This window comes from Eschrichtius robustus, chromosome 5 (genome assembly GCF_028021215.1).
Source record: "Eschrichtius robustus isolate mEscRob2 chromosome 5, mEscRob2.pri, whole genome shotgun sequence".
Taxonomy (NCBI): Eukaryota; Metazoa; Chordata; class Mammalia; order Artiodactyla; family Eschrichtiidae; genus Eschrichtius; species Eschrichtius robustus.
In genome coordinates this window covers 62,077,895-62,101,776 of record NC_090828.1, presented here as the reverse complement: position 1 = coordinate 62,101,776, position 23,882 = coordinate 62,077,895, and the positions used below count along the sequence as shown (strand labels likewise).

General features: G+C 38.2%; 1 protein-coding gene across 1 annotated transcript in view; it reads left to right on the top strand.

Annotated features, from left to right (window-relative positions):
- Positions 1 to 22,824, top strand: part of GORASP2 (golgi reassembly stacking protein 2) — a 28,692-nt gene extending 5,868 nt beyond the window's left edge. The window contains exons 2-10 of the mRNA XM_068544928.1: positions 6,353 to 6,433; positions 7,981 to 8,184; positions 8,870 to 8,956; positions 9,738 to 9,868; positions 12,833 to 12,965; positions 14,664 to 14,787; positions 18,884 to 18,970; positions 19,985 to 20,095; positions 21,683 to 22,824. Of these exons, the coding sequence (XP_068401029.1) occupies positions 6,353 to 6,433; positions 7,981 to 8,184; positions 8,870 to 8,956; positions 9,738 to 9,868; positions 12,833 to 12,965; positions 14,664 to 14,787; positions 18,884 to 18,970; positions 19,985 to 20,095; positions 21,683 to 22,023 (1,299 nt within the window). The 3' untranslated portion in view covers positions 22,024 to 22,824. The remainder of the gene's footprint in view (positions 1 to 6,352; positions 6,434 to 7,980; positions 8,185 to 8,869; positions 8,957 to 9,737; positions 9,869 to 12,832; positions 12,966 to 14,663; positions 14,788 to 18,883; positions 18,971 to 19,984; positions 20,096 to 21,682) is intronic.
- Positions 22,825 to 23,882: the final 1,058 nt, after the last annotated feature.

The following is a 23,882-nucleotide window of genomic DNA, read 5'->3' as shown; positions in this document are numbered from 1 at the left end:
GAAGAGAATAACGCTGGGGATTTTTGGTTTTTGCTTGTGTGTTTGTTTTTTTAAGCATCAGTGAGAGATCATGTAAGCACATTATCAGCAGTAAGGAACCTTGTCATCTTGTGGACATGGATACATTGAGAGACTATCATAGTAGACCACTGGAGACCACCCTTGTGAATCACTAGATTCTAGTGTCACTCCATCACTTCATTGTCTTCCCTTGGGCAAACCTTTGAACTTCTTTGAGCTTCATTCTTTTTATCTGAAAAGTGGAGATAAGAGTAGTGCCTCCTCCACCTCTTTTTTTTTTTTTTTTTTTTTTACTGAAAACCACATTAGATAGTGTACATGAAAATATTTTGAAAAAAAATTGAGCACATTAAATTTCTTTATTAAAAAAATGCTGTCTACTTCATTGGTTATTCTGAGGATTAAATGGCATATTCCATGTAAAGCACTTAACATAGCATCTGGAATATGATAAAAGCTCAATAAATGTTAGCTGTTGCCTTTATTATTAGCATTTACGTTATTGTGTCACCTATTGAGAACAACTATTATAGTGCCAATACTGCTTAAAATATACTTGTTGTAAACATTTTAATTAGTATTTCTGTTTAATTAGTCATTCAGCAGCTACTTTTTGTCCATGTACCTAACCCTGTATGTCACTGCTGTTTATGTTTTGGATCAAATCTGACCCATTAATTTTATAAATGTCCGTGTTAATTTTTAAAGATCCTCATTTTTGAGGAAATGTTACATCTGTATTTTAAAAGATAGGTGAGTGCCCGTGTCCTTTTCATTGCTTTGCCACAGTGCTACTAAACGCCTGAACTAAAATGACCTACAGTCTGTATAATTAAAAATGATCTTGTTGGGTTTGATCTACACTGTAAAATCTATAGATAGCTTAACAACAGACTTCTGTCATGGTGAGTCATTCAATCTTAGAGACTATCTAGTCAGCCTCCTCACTTTACAGCTAAGGAAAAGGAGCACAGAAAGATTATTGCCTGAGATCACACAGCAAGTTTTCTTTCCCTAAGAAACAAATACCTGAGTTGGTATTTGAAGAGTATAAAATGAGATGGCATGTTGTCAGAGTTTTAGTTTCTTTTGGAGCAGACCAGTTTCTTTCAGCATCGTTTTTCTAACATGCAGATCTTTTCTAGGAAGCTATGGTGTAGTGATGGGTTTTTATTTCATTTAATTAGCATTAGAATTTTATTTCAAATTTCTTCATATGTCACAAGTTACATCATTGGGTCAGAATCAGGAGAACATGCTCTTTGAGTTATTTTGATAAAACATGTGAAGAGAATGTTTTAGCAGGTGAGCCTTGAACTCCTCCAGTCTAGCTTGGGGCTGTTACAGAAAGTGCTGCTGTGAATGTTACATTGTGTATGCCTTTGGAGAACATATGTATTCCCATTCCTACTGGGTATACTAAAGAGTGGAACATTTGGCAAAGGTGTGTGTATTTTAGTATAGATATTGCCAAATAGCTTACTAACGTACATTCCCACTAGCAGCAATTAAGGTTTCTGATTGTTCCATATCCTCATAACACTTAGTATTTTCCGTCTTTTTCATCTTGGCCATTCTGATAGGTGTGTAGTGGTATCCCATTGTGGTTTTAATTTGCCTTTCCTGATGACTGTTGAAGTCGACCACATTTTCATATTTATTGACCACTTCAGCATCCTCTTTTGTTTAGTGTCTGCTAAAATCTTTTCTCCATTTCTTTAAGTTGTCTGTCTTCTTTTTTAAACAGCTTTATTGAAATATAATTTACATACCATTAAATTCAGTCTTTTAAAGTTTACAGTTCAGTGGTTGTTTAGTATATTCACCGAGTTGTGCAGCCATCATCAGTATCTAATTCCAGGACCTTTTTATCACCCTAGAAACAAACTCCCTACCCGTTAGCAGCTGCTCCCTTTTCCTCCTACTCCCAGCCCCTGGTCACCACTAATCTACTTTCTATGGATTTACCTATTCTGGACATTTCATATAAATGGAATCATACAATATATGGTCTTTGTGACTGGCTTCTTTCACTTAGCGTAATGTTTTCAAGGTTCACTCATGTTATAGCATATATCAATACTTAATTCCTTTTTATTGCCAAATAATATTCCATTCTATAAGTGTACCACATTTTGTTTATCCATTCATCAGTTGAAGGACATTTGGGTTGTTTCCACTTTCCAGCAGCTATGAAATTTGTGTATAAGTTTTTACATGGGCATGTTTTCATTTCTTCTGGTTATATACCTAGGAGTGGAATTGCTAGGTCATACAATAACTGTTTCACATTTTGAGGATCTGCAAAACTGTTTTCCACAGAGGCTGCACCATTTTACATTCCCACCATCAAAGTATGAGGGTTCCAGTTTCTCCACATCCTTGCCAATCCTTGTTGTTGTCTTTTTTACTTTAGCAGGTTTTGTGAATGTGAAGTGGTATCTCATTGTGGTTTCACTCTCCTTCTTAATGATTTGCAGTAATTCTGAATTTGTTCTGAATACAGTTCCTTTGTTGGATATTATGTTGTATCATTTCACTCTCTTAATTGTGTGTTTTGATGAACAGAAGTTCATAGTTTTAGTAAAGTTTATCAGTTTTTAAAAAATTTATGGTAGCTTTTTGTGTTCAGTTTAAGAAGTCTTGGGACTTCCTGGTGTCCAGTGGTTAAGACTCTTCCAGTGCACGGGGCACGGATTTGATCCCTGATCAGGGAACTAAGATCCCGCATGCCATGCAGCGTGGCCAATAAAAAGAAAAGTGTTCATACTTGATGATCTCAAAGATATTCTATGTTTTTCTCTAAAAGCTTTATTGTTTTACATTTGACCTTTAGATCTGACATCCATATAGAATTGATTTTTGAGAGACAACATTTTTAAAAATGATTTATCTCCTCTTCCTAGCTGACTAACGTTCTATGTCTTTTTCTCTTTTTTTTTTTAAGAGGTGAGAGATAATTAATACATGGTTAGAAAAATAATGTAGTGTCCAGGAATTAATTGGTTATAAAGATTTGCCCTCAGGTGGTGATTGTGGAGTTAGGGAGAGGAGCTTAAGATTTGTAGGACTCCTATCATATGTCAGAGACCTCGCTAGGCATTTCATGAACTTAAATTCATTCAATCTCTACAATATTCTTGTAAAGTAGATGGCATTTTCTCTTCCTTGCAGATGAGAAAATTGAGGCCCAGGAAGGTAAACTTTCCCAAGCTCAAAAAGCTAATAATTAGGCAAACCATGACTCAAAATCAAGTCAGTTTGGCTCTAAAATTCTATTATCTTTTCACTGTACATTTTTTCAAAATCATGTAAAATCTTAATTATTAAACTTTCAAATTTAATCTATTCATCTTAAATTGCTGTGATATTTGGCCCAATAATAAATTAAATAGCCCATGGAGCCGGGTATATATATTTTTTCTTTTCTTTTTTTCTTTTTTTAAATTAAGATGGTTTGAAGGAAGCAGACGAATCAACAATCATGAGATCTCATAGGGGACAAAGTATTGAAGTGGTAATCTGATGCTTGAGAGATTAGGTGCCTGAGAGATTCTTGTCAGTGGGTAATACTGCCAGAGGAACTTACCTTTGTGGATGTTTAATTTGTGGTGTAGTAGAATTTATTTTCCATGCTATGAAATGTAGGAAATTTTCTTTAAATGAATTAGGGTCAAAGAGAGCATTTTCTAGGGCTCCCTCTGCTGGCTTCCTAGTAGTAATTAAGATACCTAGATGCCAGAATTGTGCTGGTACTAATGATGTAAATAAATTTAGGAAAGAAATTAATTTCAGGGTCCATTAGAAACAGAGATATCGATGTTTCTAGCAAATGAAAATAGAAAATAGAGAAAGGATTATTTACATTTATTTATTTATTTTAGAATCCAAATTTAGCTATTAAATCTTTTTAGAGTTATGGGGAAGAACAATTCTAATGGTATTGGAAACTTTCCATTTCAAACAAATTGTGGTAAAACTTGATACTTGGAGGGTGGCATGATAAGAATCAGTGTGTGGGATCACCTTTCTTGGTTGGTGATGATATTACAAAAGTATTCCCTTTAGCCCTTTTTAACTAAAAGGTAAAGTGTTGGCAGCCTCAGTGGAGAAGTCTGAAATTGATCAATGGACTAGTTGGTTTCTAGATAAAATGGTCATTTGGAAACATTTCCAGTCAGAGAATTAGATGATTAGATGTGGACCCAGTTAAATGAGAAATTCCCTTCTGAGGGGGCTCCTAGGGTCTGTGCTAATTATCCTCTTTTCACACCTCAGGCATTTCGAACCTAATTGATAGGAACCTAATAGACAGGCATCTTACACCTAGAGTATTATGACTTTTTTTGCCAGCTAGCTGTGACTTGATGTCTCTTTTCTTGTCATAATAGCTCCAGGCAGCCACCATTTTCCTTTCAGAGTTGCCATTTGAGGAGAAATCTATCTGCTATTTTGGAATATAAAATAGCCCCCATTTAAGAAAACTGAGTATAAAGAAAATGAACAGTATGTGCTGATTATTTTTGTTAGAGAGCCAACACCTTTAAATAATAAGTCCCTTTGATATTTAACTCATTTAATTTACAAAAATGATTTAACCCCACATTTGCAGGAAATTTTACATAAAACAAGGTCAAACAGTTTTAGCAAGTTAAACATTGAGCCATCTTTATAATGGACAACTAACTATTCCTTACTGTGACAAATGAAGAAAATCTAGTTTTACTTCTTCAGAGGCAATGATAGTATAATTTGGCTTTAAATGAATAAAAGGTGACAATAGTAATGAATGTATCATTAATCCAAGATCAAGTCTCATTAATCCAAGAAGTCTGGTACAAGAGGGACATATTCTGGGAACAATTTGGGTTCCATTTTGAAAGCATTAAAATGATTTGTTACTGTGTGAATAGCTACAGATTGATGTATGTATGGATGTGGATCTATTATTTGCGTTAGCCTCAGAATTGACTATTAGAACTGTTTAGACTATTATATAAGTTCAGCCTACAAATATCAATGCAAACTCTTTTCATAGGATAGTTTTGATAGTATTTAGTAACATCAAGCAGGATAAAAATTCCTTAAAACATTGTGAAAATATTTTAGAGGAAATGCAAAATGTTCTGTATTAACTTTTTGCTCTTTTGTCATATTACTACCATTACTAGCTACTAATATTTATATTACTGCAAATTTAGGAAATTTAATAGTTTATTTTAATCCATTTCAAATTGGGGATGCTGAACATTTGAGTTGTTGAGAAACTAGGTAATCTTAATCTTCCATGTAAAATCCTCTATAAGTCTAGCTCCATTCTTTCCTTTCAGCCTTCTTACTGGGCTAATAGTTCTATACTTTTGAGTTTCACCTCTACCACTACCCAGCTGTAAGATCATAGGCAAGTCATAAGATGGTTTCTTCACCTGTAAAATAAAAGAATTGCACAAAATCCATGATTTTAACACTTTATTTGGGTTGAGGAGAAACCCTTTGAGAATCTGATGAAAGCCATGGATCTTTACACCCTGAAAACTGCTGATTCATACAAAATGTTGCATATAATTTATTTCTATCCCATACCACCCTGTTGTCTCTTGGTATACTATATTATGATCCTCATTTTTCAGACTCCCTCTGGGTTTTTACTCATATTATGTCTTCAACTTTAAAATGTTTTTTCTCATCCCCTTATCCATCTGCACCTTTGAAAGTTCTACCCCCTTTTAAAGCACAATTCAAATGTCTTTTTTTTTTCTGTGAAACTTCTTCAGTCAGATTTAATATTCCCCTTAGAACTTTGTACCTCCATTATAACCATTAACATCTTTGGTCTTGTATTACAGCTATTAGAGGTCTGTGTCCTCCATCTCCCCTTCTTGCCTGTTCCTCAACAGATTATAAATGTCTTCATAACAGTGGCTATGTTCCTACGTTAGTTTTGTAATTGAATAGTGCCTTGCTAGTAGTAGCCATGGAATAAGTAGAATAAATTAATTTGAATTTGCCGCTCAGTTGTAATGATTAACTGTCTGCTATGTCATGTGGTAAATGCTGGGAGGATTGTCCCCCACCCCCCAAAAAGCAGAAAGTGGTGTGAAATAGAACGATAGAGGAAAAACTTCATGTACGAGATGAATTTAAAGAATGAGTAGAATTTAGGGAGCTGCAGGGGCATTATCTGGAAGATGAAGAGAAATAAGAGAACTAGTGGGTACCTGTATCAATGAAATTAATCTATTTTTACTGAAAAGTGATGGGTATTAAAATTTAGCTTTTGATTCATAATTAAGCTTTGCATTTTTCATTTTTGGCATTTTTGTTTTTACAGGTACAAGAAAATTCCCCAGGGCATAGAGCTGGTCTGGAGCCATTCTTTGACTTTATTGTTTCTATTAATGGTTCGAGATTAGTAAGTTCAGCTTTTTGTAGTTACGCCTATGGTATTTTGTAATCTTTTGAAAATGGAATTTTTCAGATTATCTGGGATGGATGTTTATTCATTGGTTACAAACATTATTTAGAGTATGATACCAATAAAATAACCCTGTGTTAGTAAACATGAGAATGTCAAATATAGAATACTATACCTCACACTCCAGTGATTATCTTAGGAGAAGAAAATCAGAGACTTTTACTTTATATGTTAAATATTTAATTTTTTTAAGCAGAAAGACGTGGTTTTGTTGCTTTTTCAAAGATGTCAGACTTTTGTAGGTTATTGACAAATGGATTAGTAAAGACTCATTCTCAAGTAACTTGTCAGTTTTCTTGTTGCTCAATTCCCTGATATATCAATAGAAATAATGTTACAAAACTATACAGAGATGTGTTCCAGAAGTGCACAATTAAAACCACCTTTTATAAGTTGCTTTCAGTTTACATGTAGTAAAGTCCAATAGGAAGGAAACTATAATTTCAGTAAAGGAAATTCTTATAACAATGGCTGCTTGGTTGGTTTATTTTTTCACAACAGTCTTAAGTTTTTGTTCATTACTACCAACATCACCTACGTAATGGCCTTTATTCATTTATGTAATGAAATATTTAACATACTGTTTCCGTTTTCTTTTCCTGCCAGTTTGTAATAAATAAAGTGTATATGTAGGAGTAGAGTCCAAAATTAAACTTCAACTCTAGCAAATGTTTTAGATTTTTAAAATCAAAGTCATAACCAACTCTGTTAGTAATATGTCTTCTTGTGGAGTATTTTGGTTTTTTATCGTTGAAGCCCCGGATCATTTCAAATAATGTAGTCTTGCAAATTCTGTAATTCCATAGTCAGCTATGGAGTTGTTGCTAATGTTACTTGAACACAAGTTCATGTGCCTGACGCACAGTGGGGCCAGACAGTACCGAAATGTCAGAGTCTGGAGCAGAGAAAGGTTTATTGCAGGGCCAAGCAAGGAGAATGGGTGGCTCATGTTCAGAAAAACCCGAACTCCCCGAAGGGTTTCAACAAAGCATTTTTAAAGGCAAGGTGAGGGGAGGGGTGTCCCAGGGTATGTGATCAGCTCATGCACAATTCTCTGGTTAATGGTGATCAATCCTTAGGCGCCAGTAGGTCTGGAGGCTACCTGCTCATGATCTTCAGGTAGTTAATTTCTTCCTTTTGGTGGTGGTTTTTAGCATTTGAAAAACTCAGGAAATATGCATGAGATACTATTATCTGGGTACTTCAGAGAGGTACTACAGCAGAGGATAGGGGGAAACGCCTGTCCCAGGAAGGCCCCATAGGGTCCTGCTCTGTTACACTAACATAAGTTCTTAATTTCTTGACATTCTTTTATTTTGAGGAGTATTTGAATGTTAATGAAACCTCCACCTATTGAATGTTTTATTTATGTTAATAATATTATTCCAATAGGGCCATGGGATGCTTAAGGTTAGATAATTAACATTAGATTTTTACTGTTAAGTAAATGTTTTTTATTAAGAAAAATTTCTATGTGTTTACAGAATAAAGACAATGATACTCTTAAGGATCTACTGAAAGCAAATGTTGAAAAGCCTGTAAAAATGCTTATCTACAGTAGTAAAACACTGGAGCTGCGAGAGACCTCAGTCACACCAAGTAACATGTGGGGTGGCCAGGGCTTGTTGGGAGTGAGCATTCGTTTCTGCAGCTTTGATGGGGCAAATGAAAACGTTTGGCATGTGTTGGTAGGTATCAACTGTGAACTGTTACTTGCAGTTTAAGAAACAGTGTAGAAAGGTGTTTTAATAGTGGTTGTTTCCAATTTGGTGAGATTGTAGGAGTATTATTAGGCTATTTTTAGTTTCTGAAAATCAGAATTGATTGCTTTTAAAATATGGATTAATAAAAAAGAAAAAGAACTTGAGGAAGAGAAGCAAATATGATGCCTAAGAACTATTTTTCTAATGATTTATCCATTAGAAAGAAGGTATTTTAAAGCAAATAGCTACAGGAACTTCCCTGGTGGTCCAGTGGTTAAGACTCTGCACTCCCAATGCGGGGGGCCCGGGTTCGATCCCTGGTCAGGGAGCTAGATCCCACGTGCTGCAACTAAAGATCCCGCATGCCGCAACAAAAATCCCAAGTGCTGCCAACTAAGACCTGGCGCAGCCAAATAAATAGATAAATATTTAAAAATAAAATAAAGCAAATAGCTACAGAAATGTTTTAAATATTTATTAAATATTGTGGGTTGTTTAATGCTTGGGAGATTAAATATATATATATATCCTATAGTTTCTGATCTGACATCTCTAACAAGAAAAATATAGGGGGGGTTAAATTACTATAATTAAGGACTGAACTATACAATTTGGAAGATTATTTTATATGCAATAATTTGATGGGGGGGTTGTTTTTCTGTCATCCTAGGAAGTGGAATCAAATTCTCCTGCAGCACTGGCAGGTCTTAGACCTCACAGTGATTATATCATTGGAGCAGATATGGTCATGAATGAGGTAATTCGTTTGTTTATTAATACTAACAATTATTTAACATTTTCTCATTAATGGTTAAGTTCAGAAGTATATTTGCACACTTTACATTTAAAGTTGAAATTTAGGTCTTTGCTGATCAAGATAGCTTACGCTCCAGGGTGTTAAACAGAAATCTGGGAGGTGTCTTACTAGGTACAGCTGTGAGGAAAAACATACACTCTGTGGCAATTGCACAGATTTTGTGTATGGTATATGTTAGAAATCTCTTGTACCTCAAGATTAAATCGAATCCTCATCTTGATTATTGATTTCCTTTTCTCTTCCCCTTTCTAAGGTAACAAAATTGGCTTAGCTGTATTAGTTGGATCCTTTTCCTTGTCTGTTAGCTAGTGGAGGTATATATTGCTAAATCACAAATGAGAGAAAAAATAAGGTGCCCAGAGAACCAGGTCTTAATAATGGATAGTAAGCAGAATATGTAGAATTTGGGTATAGAAGACTTTTACTAAAATTGCTGCCTACGTCTTACAGAACTGGACATGAGGCCTTGTGTTGTGTAGATAGGTAAAATATTGACTTAAACCTCGTTTGGAGTATTGGTTTTAAGAAATGATTTTTATGTCTAGCAGCAGGGCCCAGAATCTGGTTTTTGTGTGTGTAGTTTTTTTCGTTCTTGTTGTTTTAGGTGTGTTTTTTGTTTGTTTGTTTTAGGTTTTTGTTGTTTTAGATATTAGTCAGGTTCGAGACCTACTATTTTAAAGTTCAGTAACAAAAACATTTTTCTCCTGTAATGCTTTTGCAGTCCGAAGATCTGTTCAGCCTTATTGAAACACATGAAGCAAAACCATTGAAACTTTATGTGTATAATACAGACACTGATAACTGTCGAGAAGTGATTATTACACCAAATTCTGCATGGGGTGGAGAAGGCAGGTAAGGTCATTTTTTAGACTAAGTTATGACTACTTAAATTTACCAGTCAGATATGTTGTAAACATTGTTTTTATTTTGAAACAAGTTATTGGTTTATTGTAAGACTTCTCTTGAGAAAAGGAAAGAGCTGACCTAGAATATTGAATCCAATAATTCATTTTTTTAAAGCACATATTTAGTGAGCATGGTACACGTACCCAGTCCTTTTTTTTCTGATCTAAGAACTAACAAACTTTTTTGTTTTGTTATTTTAGTAAAATAGTTTTCAGTTTTATTTTATTTTCCCAAAATTCCCTCCTCAGCAGTGGGACAATACAGTATAACTTTCTCTAGCTGCTGGGGAAATTTCTTAGCACTTTGTGGAAACTGTTACCTTTTAGAAATGGACAGGCTGATTTTAACCAAAAGTTAGACAAAATTGCAACAACAATAAAAAGCAATTTAAAAAGAGGATCAAGCCAAGCAGAAAAGCAAACTTTATAAAATCAGTTTTCTGGGACTGTTCATCAAGTCAGTTCCCTAATTTCAAAAGGCCAGACCAAAGCAAAGCATGCTGACTTAACATGGTATCTTTAGGTCTTCTGTCTACTATTTAAATTGAAATTTTTCATTATTTTGAAAGTTCTAAGAACCTTTTTTAATTTGAGGAATTGTTGAGTGTAAACCAGAATTATAGGAAAGCCTGGAGTTTGGAAACTTCTACCAGTGTTTTATAAAAGTTCCAGCACTTGCTGGGAAAAGGATGACTTAGTTGATGCAGACGGAGAAAGCCTGTTTGCTCACAGTACCTTTACCCACACTACCTGAGGTTCTACAGCTAAATGTATATTGCCACCAGAATGCTAACTTGTTGCAATTTGAGAAAATGAGATAGAAAATGTGGCCTGTCTGGGGGCCATACTTGACCAAGTTATCATTGTCCTTTGTCCAGGTTTGTAAACACACAGAAAGATGATCTTTCTACTCAAAGTTGATTTCATTTCAGAGGGACTGCCTCATATAAACTAAATTTGCAAAGAAGCTTCTGTCTTCATTAGAGTGGCAAATTTTCAGTTTACAATAGAAAAATACCCCCTCTCCAGTTAGAATAATACTTAGATCCTATTACTACCACAAGATTGCTTGGTGAGCATGAAATGAAAGTCTAAGGAAGAGATTCTAGATGGTGAAGTTCAACAGCAAAGAACATTACTAGTTCATTAATTTTTAATTCTGTTGACTAAATACTGCTACATTCTTGTTCTTGGAGCCCTTCTTTTCTAGACTTTAGCAGTTATTCCTTTTCTATGGAAGACATTTTTCCTATTGACATGGTTTAGTACCACTGATCAGCCATTGCTTTAGACAGGCCCATACAGACCGCTTTCCTGAGTCCGCCCCCATTTGGCATATGTGTGCCTCTGGTTTTCATTCCTTCCTCAAAGGCTGACCCACATTGCTTTCATTACAGCACATTTTTCTTAGCTTCATTCTTGGGCTGTCTTTAAATTTATGGAAGTCTCCCTCTTGCCTCAAGTGCCTTCTCTACCACCACTTAGTTCTTTTGATTAATAAGCACCTTGTTTTTAAATGTAGCTACCTCTGAAAGGCTTGTATTGATCAGTATAAATTATTTAATCTTTCTTTCTTCCTCTAAATCTATCTGAGATCCAGTTCAGTAAAATTTGCAGCTTGATGGTATAAGGGAGGAAAAGTGAGAGAAGAGGGAACAAGTAATTTTTTAATATGAAGCATTCTTATGAAATCAGATTTGGATAAGGAAGAGCCGAAGTTGGCCACTGCCTGCTCTCCCAGCTTTTGGTGGTAGTAGTACCCATGGAAATAACAGATGCCCTGGCAGGAGAGAGGCACAGTGATACCTGTGCATGTCCTACTCAGAAAGTGCAAGTAGTTTGGAAAATAAAAGCAGCTGTGATGGAAACATAAGTTGGAACCTGATTGTGAAAAGCCTTAAATACCGTGGTCTGGAATTTGGATATACTTCGGGTAGTGTTAGTTCTATAATATTGTAACAGTGAGCATTCTTTGGTTCCAAATAGTAGAAACCAGCTGCAGCAGACATGAATTTATAGCTACGGAGTCACTCATATAATCAAAGACTCAGAATGGTAAAGGACAGGACTCAGACACCTTTAGGGATTTAGAAAGGAAGAACTAATTGGCAATTTCATCACTTTCTACTGAAGGGATAAAGCCATTTTGTTTTTTTCTGTCACTTCCAAGATTTGCAACCCTGGGCAAGAGAGGTAAATTGGCCTGGCTCTGGTCATGAGCCACTCCTTGTTTTGGGCAGGACAGGCCCCCTGCTTGACAGTCCCACCCGTGCTCCACAGAACGGCAGAGGAGTAGTTCTCCAAAGGGAAGAAGGAAAAGGAAATGTTGGGAAGACAACAGACTCTGGAAAGAAGACAACAGACTATGGGAAGATCACTCTGGAAAGTGATTGTATCTTATTAGAAAGATATCTCTGGTGGCATTGGGAGGATGCATTAGAAGGAATCTGGATTAATTTGGATTGATATGTGTCAGGTTCTGAAATAGACCTATAGGTTGTGTAAATGACATCAACATACAAAAGTGCTTGGAGCTCTTCAGTGGAAAGGCTATATGTCATTCATTGAGCAAATAATTACTTAGTGTCTGCCATGTGCCAGGAACTGTTAAGGCAGTAAACATAACAAGGTCTCTGCCTTCAAGGACCTTACCATTTTATTGGGAGAGACAAAATAAACAAATAAATATGCAATGTGTTGGATGGTGATAAATACTTGAAGAAAAATAAAGGAGAGTACGGTTAGTGTCTGTGGTGGCGAGAAGGGTGCTATTTAATAAAGGGTTATCAGAGGAGACTTTTGATAAGATGACAGTATTTAAAAGAATGGAGATTTGTTTTTCTGTTTCAAAACCTCAAAAATGCAAGCTGTGATTGATAACAATAACTTTAAGAAAAAAATATCTTCATAGCCTAGGATGTGGCATTGGATATGGTTATTTGCATCGAATACCTACACGCCCATTTGAAGAAGGAAAGAAAATTTCTCTTCCAGGACAGATGACTGGTACACCTATTACTCCTCTTAAAGATGGATTTATGGAGGTAAGATAACTTTACTGCCTGATTATACCATAACTTTCCACCCAAATGAGTAGATGTGTGGGGTGGTAGCACTTATTTGAGACTGGGCAGATGATGAGTTAAATATTGAAGTGTTGGATTTGAAGTTCCTGTAGGATATCCAAATGGATATTTTCTGGTTCTAGATTTCAGGAAAGAGGGCAAGGCTAGAGATACAGATTTGGGAATCAGCAGAGAGAGGGTAATTTAATCCAATGAACATTGATAAAAATCATCAAGGGACTGGGCCTTGGTGGGTCAGAGGACCGAGGCCAGAATCTTGAACATCCCTAGTGTTTAAATGGATGGGCAGAGAAAGGGGATTCAACAAAGGAAGCTCAGGAGAAGGCCAAAGGGAGAGAACAGAGCTTCAGGAAAGGGGGCACAGGCAGCTATGTGAGGTACTGCAGAGAAGTCAGGTGAGAGAAGGAGTGAAAAAACATGTTCCGGGCTAGAGCACCTTAAGGCTTGATGAGATGCAGATACCAACTTACAGGAGATAGAGGGTGAGTGGTGAGTGATAAGGTGATGATAGCTGCTGCTTCCTATTTCAAGAAACTTGACTGGGAAAGCAAAGAGAGCTAGGGGTGTGGGAAGTATTACAGGATCAAAGTGAGGCTTTTTAAAGAAAAAGAGGTATTTGTGCAGGCTTATAGGCTTTTAAAATGTTTCCTGTGCAGGCCTTACAGGACAGTTAACTCTTCTGCATGACTAAATAAAAACCAAACATTCAAAAAGAAAATGCTACAGTTGTAAAGAAAGGGCTGCTGCCACTGTCATTTTATGGTGCATGGTTGGGCCATCCGCAATTCTAGAGGAAGTGAAGGGGAGCTATGGGGAAGCGTAACCTCTCCTCACCCCCATCCACCATTGGCTCATGACCAGAACCAGTGTTGTTGTATGTTTAGACTCCTGCTACCATATCTGCTGCCCCAATCAGTGCTCTCTGCCCCAGATGAGGCGCTATGGGCAGTCTGAGAAGACCAGAGGGTGAAATGGCAGCTAGGGAGAAGGGCCAGAATACAAGTTATGTTGGAATGTGCCAGAGGGCACTGGAGCTGGCATAAGTTGGAGGATTCAGAGGTGAAATCACCCATCCACCCATCTGGAGTGTCCATATAGATTCATTCCCACCCCCACCCCATGCTCCCAGAAGGTAGAGATCTGGCTGCCACATTCATTCATTGATGAGAAAAGGTAAGGAGGACTCATGAGGTTAGACATCTTAAGAAATTTTTAAGGAATCTATCATGGTGTTAAGACTTCAGCTGACTTCTTCCATGAGCAGTGAAAATTGAAAACACAAAACTGGCTGAGAATTCAAAGAAGAAGAAAGCAGTGGTGCTTTAAGGGTTGAGTATAATCTTTTTTGGCTGGCTAGGAAGGAGGAGAGAGAATCTCCTCCTGGTGTCGAAGTGGCTAGAACAGTGTGTATGATGGGCTAGATGCCATGTGTTAAAAGACTGGAAGTGACAGGAGGGGGAGATGTTTACAGTGCGTGGTCCTTGGCACGTATCAAAATTAGGAAGGAGTGTCTGAAAGCCAAAGTGCCAGGTGAAAGCTTTTGACAGTTAGTACATGATCGAAAAAGGTATCTGTAGGACTGGTGAGAGCCAATATTTATATTTTCTTTTAAGTAAATTTGAGTAATTTTCCTTTTTTCTTTCTTTTTTTTGGAAGGTCCAGCTGTCCTCAGTTAATCCCCCGTCTTTGTCATCACCAGGAACTACAGAAATTGAACAGAGTCTGTCTGGACTTTCTATTAGCTCAACTCCACCAGCTGTCAGTAATGTTCTCAGTACAGGTGTGCAGAAAAATAGATTCTGTTTTCAGGCTACTTTGTTTTACACGATATTGTTTTCTGTCCCAAGCTGTAGAATTTTAAAAGTTGATGCCAGTGTACTTTGAAAACTGTAAACGTGCTCTGCATTGACAGGCCCTGTCTGAAAGCTGGTACTAAATCATCACAGGCATTTGAACCTCTTCTCAGACAATTTTAGACCTTGGGCTTGTCTTGTTGTAGAGTCAGGATTCTACCTTTAATTTCTGTTTAATAGCTCTATTTACTCAACAAATGTTTGCATATCCCCTAAGTAGTAGACACTGGGGATACAAAAGTGAGCAGTTTACCATTCCTTTCCTAGGGACTCAGTCTTGCTCAGGGGACATACGCCTATCTCCTCTTTTTCTGTACTCCTTGTTCTACCTAATATACTCCTTTTTTGTTTGTTTGTTTTGGTTTTTTTCAACAGCTTTCTGGAGATGTAGTTCACATAGCATTCAATTTACCCATTTACAGTATACAATTTAGTGGGTTTTGCAACCATCACCTCAGTCAATTTAGAACATTTCATTACCCCCAAAAAACACCCTGTACCCGGTCACTCCCTGTTTTCCCCCAATCCCACAGGCCTAGGCAATTACTAATCTACTTTCTCTTTCTAATCTAGACATTTCATATAATATGTGTGGTCTTCTGTGACCTTCCTCTCTGGCTTCTTTTCCTTAGAATAGTGTTATCCAGGTTCATTCATGTCATAGCATATATTAATAATTCATCTTTTTTTATGGCTAAATAATGTTCCATTACATGGATAGGCCACGTTTTGTTTATCCATTCATCGGTTGAGGGACATTTGGATTGTTTCTACTTTTTGGCTATTATGAATAATGCTGCTGTGAACATTTGTGTACAAGTTTTTGCATGGACATATGTTTTCATTTTTCTTGGTTATATACCCAGAAATTAGAATTGCTTGGTCACATGATACAGTTCTTAATTTGGTATGTTGATAGAGTTTATTTTTCCCTTTCCTTTATTTATTTTTAACATCTTTATTGGAGTATAATTGCTTTACAATGGTGTGTTAGTTTCTGTTTTATAACGAAGTGAATCAGCTATACATATACATACATCCCCATATCTCCCCCATCTTGCGTCTCCCTCCCACCCTCCCTATCCCACCCCTCTAGGTGGTCACAAAGCACCGAGCTGATCTCCCTGTGCTATGCGGCTGCTTCCCACTAGCTATCTATTTTACATTTGGTAGTGTATATATGTCCATGCCACTCTCTCACTTTGTTCCAGCTTATCCTTCCCCCTCCCCATGTCCTCAAGTCCTTCTCTATGTCTGCATCTTTATTCCTGTTCTGCCCCCAGGTTCTTCAGAACCATTTTTTTTTTTTTTTTTAGATTCCATATATATGTGTTAGCATACGGTATTTGTTTTTCTCTTTCTGACTTATTTCACTCTGTATGACAGACTCTAGGTCCATCCACCTCACTATAAATAACTCAATTTCGTTTCTTTTTATGGCTGAGTAATATTCCATTGTATATATTTGCCACATCTTCTTTATCCATTCATCTGTTGATGGACACTTAGGTTGCTTCCATGTCCTGGCTATTGTAAATAGAGCTGCTATGAACATTGTGGTACATGACTCTTTTTGAATTATCCTTTCCTTTTTTTAAATCTCCTGTTTTCTGGTTTTCTTTCTTTATACCAAGAGTATATTATATACTCAATTAATGTTGACTAAGTGGATGAAATACTGTGTCATTGTTTAGTTTTATTTCATTAATAGCCTTTTATTCTTGAGCTCTTTTTTTAATACTTATATTCCAAATTTGATCGTATTCCACTTTGTTCTCGAATGGATTTAAAACAGCCCATCAAGATGCAGTTAAGGTCAACAGTATGATCCCTGGAGTTTGTCCCCTAGGTTCAAATCTCAGACCTTTTCAGAGTCTTTGTTTTATTTCCCAAAGATATGTATGGAATTTAAATTTTTTATTTTTTATAATTAAAAACTTGAAACATATTCAAAAGTAGATGACTATTAATAAAGATTCATTTGCGTAACAAGTAGTACAACCAGCCCCCACCGCCCAGCATCACCAGTTATCAGTACGGTAACCTACCTCCCTACCCCCTGCTCTTTGCTGGGGTTTTTTCCCAGCTTTATTGAGGTATAAGTTGCATACCATAAAATTAACTCACTGCAAGTATAGAATTCAATGATTTTTAGTAAATTTATGGAGTTGTGCAATCATCACCACAGTCCAGTTTTAGAATATTTCCTAGATGACATTAAATGTTAATGTCATCAGTATCAAGTCATGGATACATTTGGAAGAGATTTTAAAGTTTATTTCATTCAAGCAGTGTTTGAGTTCTTTTTATGATATTAAGATTTTTTTCTTACATCGCATCAGATGTAAGAAATGGTTTTTTAGTTTATTCCTGAATAGACTTTCCAAGACAGCAATCCAGTCTGTGTCTGATAACTCTCACCAGGCTTTACAGTAAGTGTTCCAGTGCAAAGTGTTCTGGCTTTAGGAGATAGCTGACATCTCTCTTCAAGTTCCAGTTTCTTTTGAGAGGCATTTTAAATCTTCCCTAATTACATTACAGTTATATTGTCATGTAAGCACATGCACTGAGATCCCTGGTCTTATTACACTGTAGAGAAATGGTTTCTTGAATATTAAAAGACAGAGACGTAAATAAAGCAGAAATTGCTCAAAGGAGACTGAAAGAAATCAGCATTTTCACTTTGAGTAAATAAATTTAAAAACACTCAAATGTTCTAGCATTATAACATGTGAGAAACCACTTTTTGTTAAGCATTTATTTTTCTGTCTTTGCTTTAATTATATTGCTGCAAAGTAGCCCAGACAGTAACTGTAGAAACATTAAAGTATGTGGTTTAAAAAAAAACCTCTGTAGATTTGAAAATTTTGGATTAAGAAATTTTCAGAAAATGAATATATCATTTTGAAATGACATTAATCGATGTGACCCTCTCACACTTCCTGTCTCCCTTTCTTTTTCTGCCCCTTATCAGAATGTAAATTTCCAGAAGGTAGTGATTTCTATTTTCTTTATGCTGTAAAGTTCCTCAGTGCCTAGAACAATGTCTGACATATAGTAGGTGCCCCCCACCCAAACTTTAAAGACTGAACACACCAACCAACCATCCAACCCCTTTGAGAATCTGATAAAACAAAGAACCCTCTTCTATTTTTGCATGGCTCCAATTTCTGCAAAAAAGTAAATACATTACTAAATAAATTTTAAAAGCTATCTGAAAATGGTTGCTTCAGACTTTTAGGCACAATTCATTCTTGCTACCATATTTAAGCAGATCTCTGTAAGACAAAATCTAGAATCCATGTGCAGTATTACTGTTGTTTGGACATCAGCAAAACCTCCCACATGAGTAGGCGGTAAACATTAATAGGTAATCTTTATTAGGTGGTATCGTAAGAGTTACTTGAATGTAAAGAACATGACCTCCTCAAACTAACAGCAGTAAAAGTGGGAATGTACTAGACTTCAAAGGAGTGTCCCAGAATCTAAGGTCAAAAGGAAATGAAGATTCAGGAAGCCAGGTCATTCTCCCCATCTCTGGAGGTCCACATGCTCTTCTGTCTCTTTCAGGCCATGTACATCATTCTCTTTCACAGACCAGAATTCACCGTTTCATGGGGCACATAGCCCCCCAGCAGCCCCAGGTGTACGTGGCCTTTTAGGTCAGGAGCCCAGTAGAGACTGATTAGGATCCTTGTGTCCCATTTCCAAATTTCCAAAACAGTTTTCTAATCCAGCCCTGCTTAGGTCAGGAGTAAAACTCTTACCCGGTTTTACTTAGCTGCGGAGGGCTTGCAGAGCCCCCCGCCCTCTTGGCTCATGGTCTGCTAACAGCCATTGCGAAGGGCCAAGGGCAGAGCAGGTGGATGAGCTGTGGCAGTGATGCAGCCAGAGACCAACTGACTAAAGTCACACTGAGTGAAGACCTGACCATGGCGGGAGGGAAGGGACTGAAGACTGTCTGAGATAGTCTGCTCATTCCTTATCAACTGAAATTTTTAAAAGGTTGTGCTTTTATTTTAGGTGTACCAACAGTACCATTATTGCCACCACAAGTAAACCAGTCCCTCACTTCTGTGCCGCCAATGAACCCAGCTACTACATTACCAGGTAAGCAGCTGGAGACATATATGTAATAACAATAGCTTTACTGATATTTTGCATCTTAGAAAACAGTGAAAAAAATTTATACCTTTGCGGTGACTATTTATGTCTTTTACTCTCATTCTGTCTCTGCTGTAACTTTGTGATAAGTGAGACCAAGTGGCAATGAACTGCTGTCACCAGCTAGTCAGCTGCTGAGCCTTGGGCTCCTTAACCCCAGCCAACCATCCTCCCTGCCCCCAGTGCAGCCTGAGGCAGGAATAAGGAGTATATAGACCGTCCGTCCTTCAGCACAGGGCTTTCTGGTCATTGTTTAGTGAATAAGACGTGTCGTGGAGGAGAGCAGTCCTTACTTGAGTCTTCAGTAGCTCTAATGTTAGGTTAGATTTTTGTTTATTTCGCTTACTGTGAAGACCAAGTCCCTTTATCCAGCAGATAACGATCAGATATTATTTCAGCGATCAAATATACTTGCATTGTGAGAGCCTTTAATTGTATGGCTAAAGATGTCATTACACAGACATATTAAGCCATTAACCAAATGTGTGCACACACAGAATGATAAAGGAAGTGTGGTAAAATGTTAACATTTGAGAAGTTTGAGTGAAAGATATACATGGGGATTCCTCATATAAATTAGCAACTGTAAGTCTGAAATTAAAAAGGAAAAAGAAAAAAAAAAAGCTGAGAGACTGTAAACCTCAACCATCAAAGAAAATCAGTTCCATATTTGCTGAGATAAATCAGCCCCTTCTCCAAGACACAGGCCAGCATCATTCTTGCTTTCGGGTTCAGAAGTGTGTGTTTGTTTTAACCCTTACCCACTTAGCCATCTAATCACTTAGGTATAGAAGGATGCTTCACTTGGGAGAGATTTTGTTATTGTTACTGTTGTTACGACACAAAACTGCCACACGCACGGTAAGTGGACTTCTGGTGTTCTCACTTTGAAGTGGGTAGTATTTTCTTCAATATGCGAGGATTGGATGGTTTATCTTTTGTCCTCTGCCTTCTCTTCAGGTCTGATGCCTTTACCAGCAGGACTGCCAAACCTCCCTGCCCTCCCCAATCTCAACCTCCCTGCCCCGCACGTCGTGCCAGGTGTCAGCTTACCAGAGCTCATGAACCCGGGTATGTTGCCCATCTTGCCCTCCTAGGACTCTGTCTAATAAAAAGCTTTATCCAGGAAAGGCAGTCCTCTATTTCAGTCTTTTTCTGGCAAGGGCAGATCAGTTTAACAAATTTCAGCTGCTTCAAATAAAAATCAATCTTTTTTATTTAAAAAGCTTGAAAAAGAAGAGGAGGAGGAGTGTCTTTGTGATGCTCCTCTGCCTGGCTGCCTCCCCCACCACCCCCCTTTCTCCTCTCCTGCACCTGACAGCTCAAGCACCACAAAGGCCAGCTGTAGAAATCAGGAGCAGTGGCGTGGCCTTGCTGGGCTGAATTGGATGGGAGGTGTGCGCAGTTCACTCAGTGGGGGCAGATGAACTCCCTGTGATTCTCCTCATGTTTTGGGCAGCTGCCACCCGGGGAGTAGTGATACCTGTTTTGCGTGGCTGAGGCTAGCTGGGCCTGCTGCTTGATAAATATTCTTCATTATTAACAAATTTTTTATAACAAAAACTGTGAGAGATTTTAGCTACAAATAGTTAAGTTCACAGATATTCAGAGTGTTTACACTCAGATTTTATGCACTGATGAAAATGAAGCAGCAGAATGTCCCCACAAGTCTGCTCTTCTGGTTAATGATTGCCCAGATTATCTTTAGCTTTGAGATGGCCACAAGTCAGGTCTGACTTTTAATTGCTAATCGCAGGAATTTGGCCTATCAGTGATGTCAACGAGTGATCTTATTACACCGTGGTGTACATTGCCACGTTTCTAACGGCCCCTGTTGTAACACTCGTCATCTACACGTATTCGTTACCCATTTGCTTTTCAGCGCAATGGGTTAAAAAACAAATGAAGTCAATAAGTTCAAACTAATGTTTACTGTCTCAGTGCTCCCTTTGTCTTTTCTTTTGTGCCCTGTATTCTTGGCTTCTGGCTCTGCCCTTTCCCCAGATTGACAGACTCTAAGAGCATTAAGGGTTTCACCAGGCCACAGGTTGCCGCAAACCTGTTTTACAACCTGCTTTTCCTTTGTTTCTTAAAGAAGTAATACTCTTTCCCTTCACCTGCATTTTAAAATCATTACAATAAACCTGCCAAGTGTACTATAAATAGTTATACTATAAATAGATATAAAGGCTGAGTACTTCTGGTGAGGCTAATGCCAGGGGGTACACAGCAGGCCCCTCCCTTGTGAAACGTTCACAGGAGGCCTGGCCCCTGTGTCTCCTCTTCCTCTTGTCTGTCCAGAGGGCAGCTTAAATCCACCTGCAGCTTGCCCGGGAGAGTGGAGTCCTCCTGCTGGGCACTCCGTGTAGCTGCATCGCAGGCTGGGTGGGCTCCTGTCCATCCTGGCTGGGAGAATCATTTCCTCCCTGAGCTCTGGGCTGAGTCACACGAGGGAACCTTTCCTCCTGGCCAGCTGGTCCTGCAGTGAATATTTAACTCTGTCCTGGCCTCCAACTGAGGATAATCAGAAGTTGTGATTTGTATTGTCTCTCCTCAGCTTCAGTTTCCTTAACGAAATGCAAATTAATAGTCGTGTGATGCTGACTGCTGCTCTTCTAGTGCTGGGAGGATGTGTGATCTATGCCGTTTTTGTCCTAGGTTTGCCACCTCTTCCTTCCCTGCCTCCCCAAAACTTACCTGGCCTTGCATCTCTCCCCATGCCATCCGAGTTCCTCCCGTCATTCCCTTTGGTTCCAGAGGTCTCTTCCGCAGCAGGCTCCACAGAGCTGCTGTCCTCTCTCCCACCCACCGGCAGCCCACCCTCCGACCCTGTCCCGACCACTGCAAGGGCAGATGCCGCGTCCGCACTCACCGTGGGTGTGACGCCCCCCACTCCCAAGGCCCCGGCCACTGTTGAGGACAGAGTCGGCGAATCCATCCCAGCCAGCAAGAAGCCTGTCTCTGCGGTCACGGATGCAAATGCCTCTGAGTCACCTTAGCTTTGGACCGGCCTTCGGAATTGGCGTGGTGTGCTTATTTCACCACAGGAGTGTGTCTGGAAATGCAAACTATCGTTAATTTCATACTAGTTTGTACCGTATCTGTAAGCATCCTGTAAATAATTCTAAGGGGAAAACTAAGCAAGAGGACGTGGGTTTGTATCCTGCCAAGAGGGGGCGGGGCTCATGGGCCGGGGAGGGAAATGTCAGGAAGTGCTTGTATTTTAAAACAACCAAAAAGAATTGTAAGGGTGGCTTGCTGCCAGGTTTCCACTGCCATTCTTGGGGGCGTCCGTCCTTGGGAAAGGTGGTGACAGGGTGTCTGCTAGGCCCCCTGTCCTCCTGCTGCTCCTTCTGTAAGAAAATGAAATACTTTATGCCTAATACCCACACGCAACATTTCTTGTATTTTGTAAATCATTTGTGAGAATGCAGACCACCTCAGTAAACCGTGAAAGGAAAAGATATTTTACTTTTTGGTCTCTGAGAGTCACATCTCTATTAAGGTTTACACGAAAATTCCAATGAAAGATGTTGTTAAAGTTACACTATGTGCACTATTAATTGAACATCTTTTTATTCAGCCTATACACAGATCTTTGTTTTGAGCTCTCAAAAGTACTCAGACAACATTTTGTAACTGCTGCCGTTGTTATACGTCCACCAAAAAATGGCATTTAAAAAGAAATAAAGATGTTGCACAGTTTTAAACCAGAAGGTGGCACTTTGTAGCTACTTATAATATTATAGCTATACTGGGAAGCATAGATACAGCAATAAATTACAGTAGTTTTGCTTTTCTTCTTGTGGTACATTTAAATTACAACTCCTGACTGCCATGGTGCATTCGTTCCTCTCCAGTGCATCACACTGCGTTCATGTAATTTTTCATGTCTGACGTTTGCTGTCTCCTTAATTTTCTAAGAGATGGTGAGTTATGTGGAATTGATTTATTGAATGAAATTAAATGCATAGTATATCTCTGTTTTTTAAATAAGATGAAAGATTGATCGGTTATTGACCTGGCACTAGCATGAATGTTGCCAGGGGAGCAGTGCGCGGAACTGGTCTGTGATCACTAGCTGGGAACTAGAGTTATCAGCGCCCACCCGGTGCCAGCCAGTTTTTAGGATAGGTCCATTTCTGGAGCCAGGTTTATACTTAAAGCTAAATGATAAAAGAAGGCTCCACCTCTAATCATAGCTCCTTCTGTTTGCATTATAAATATTTCTAGAATATTTCTCTCAGTTAACAATCCTGTTTTTTGAAATGGAGCTTATAACAGGTAGGGAAAATATTCACAAGCATAACTTAAATGTTACAACTTTTTACTTTCCAGGATAGGAAAAGTTGAGTTGTTATTACTTTCTAAAAGATGTTCTTATTTTTAAAAAATGTTAAGGAGATCCTTAATGGAAAGCAAGTAAGTAATTTTTAAGCTTTAAAGACAGTTTCTTTTATAGTAGTTTTTCCAGTGCAGTGATTCTTAACTCTTGTGAGGTCACAGTTCTCATCTGAGGATGACAGCAGCCCTGATGACATCTTCCCAGAAGAATGTCTATAAGCATATAAAAAATACTAAGCTCTGGGGAGAGAGAGGGATTCTTAGTACTCACTTGGAAGATGGGCACAGACTTGGCCCAGATTGGCTCATTGGATCTTCCTGAGGTGGAAAACCCTTATTTTAGATATTCTCTGCTTCCTTCAGAAAAACCAGTTTCGGTGTTTATAGACAGTAGCATATCCTGTACCAGGGGCCAGAAACACGGATGTAAAAGATAGTGTCCCTACCAGTAGACCACTCACTGTGGCCTTGTAGAGGGACAGCATGGGTGGTCAGTGCTCAGGGCACTCGAGGA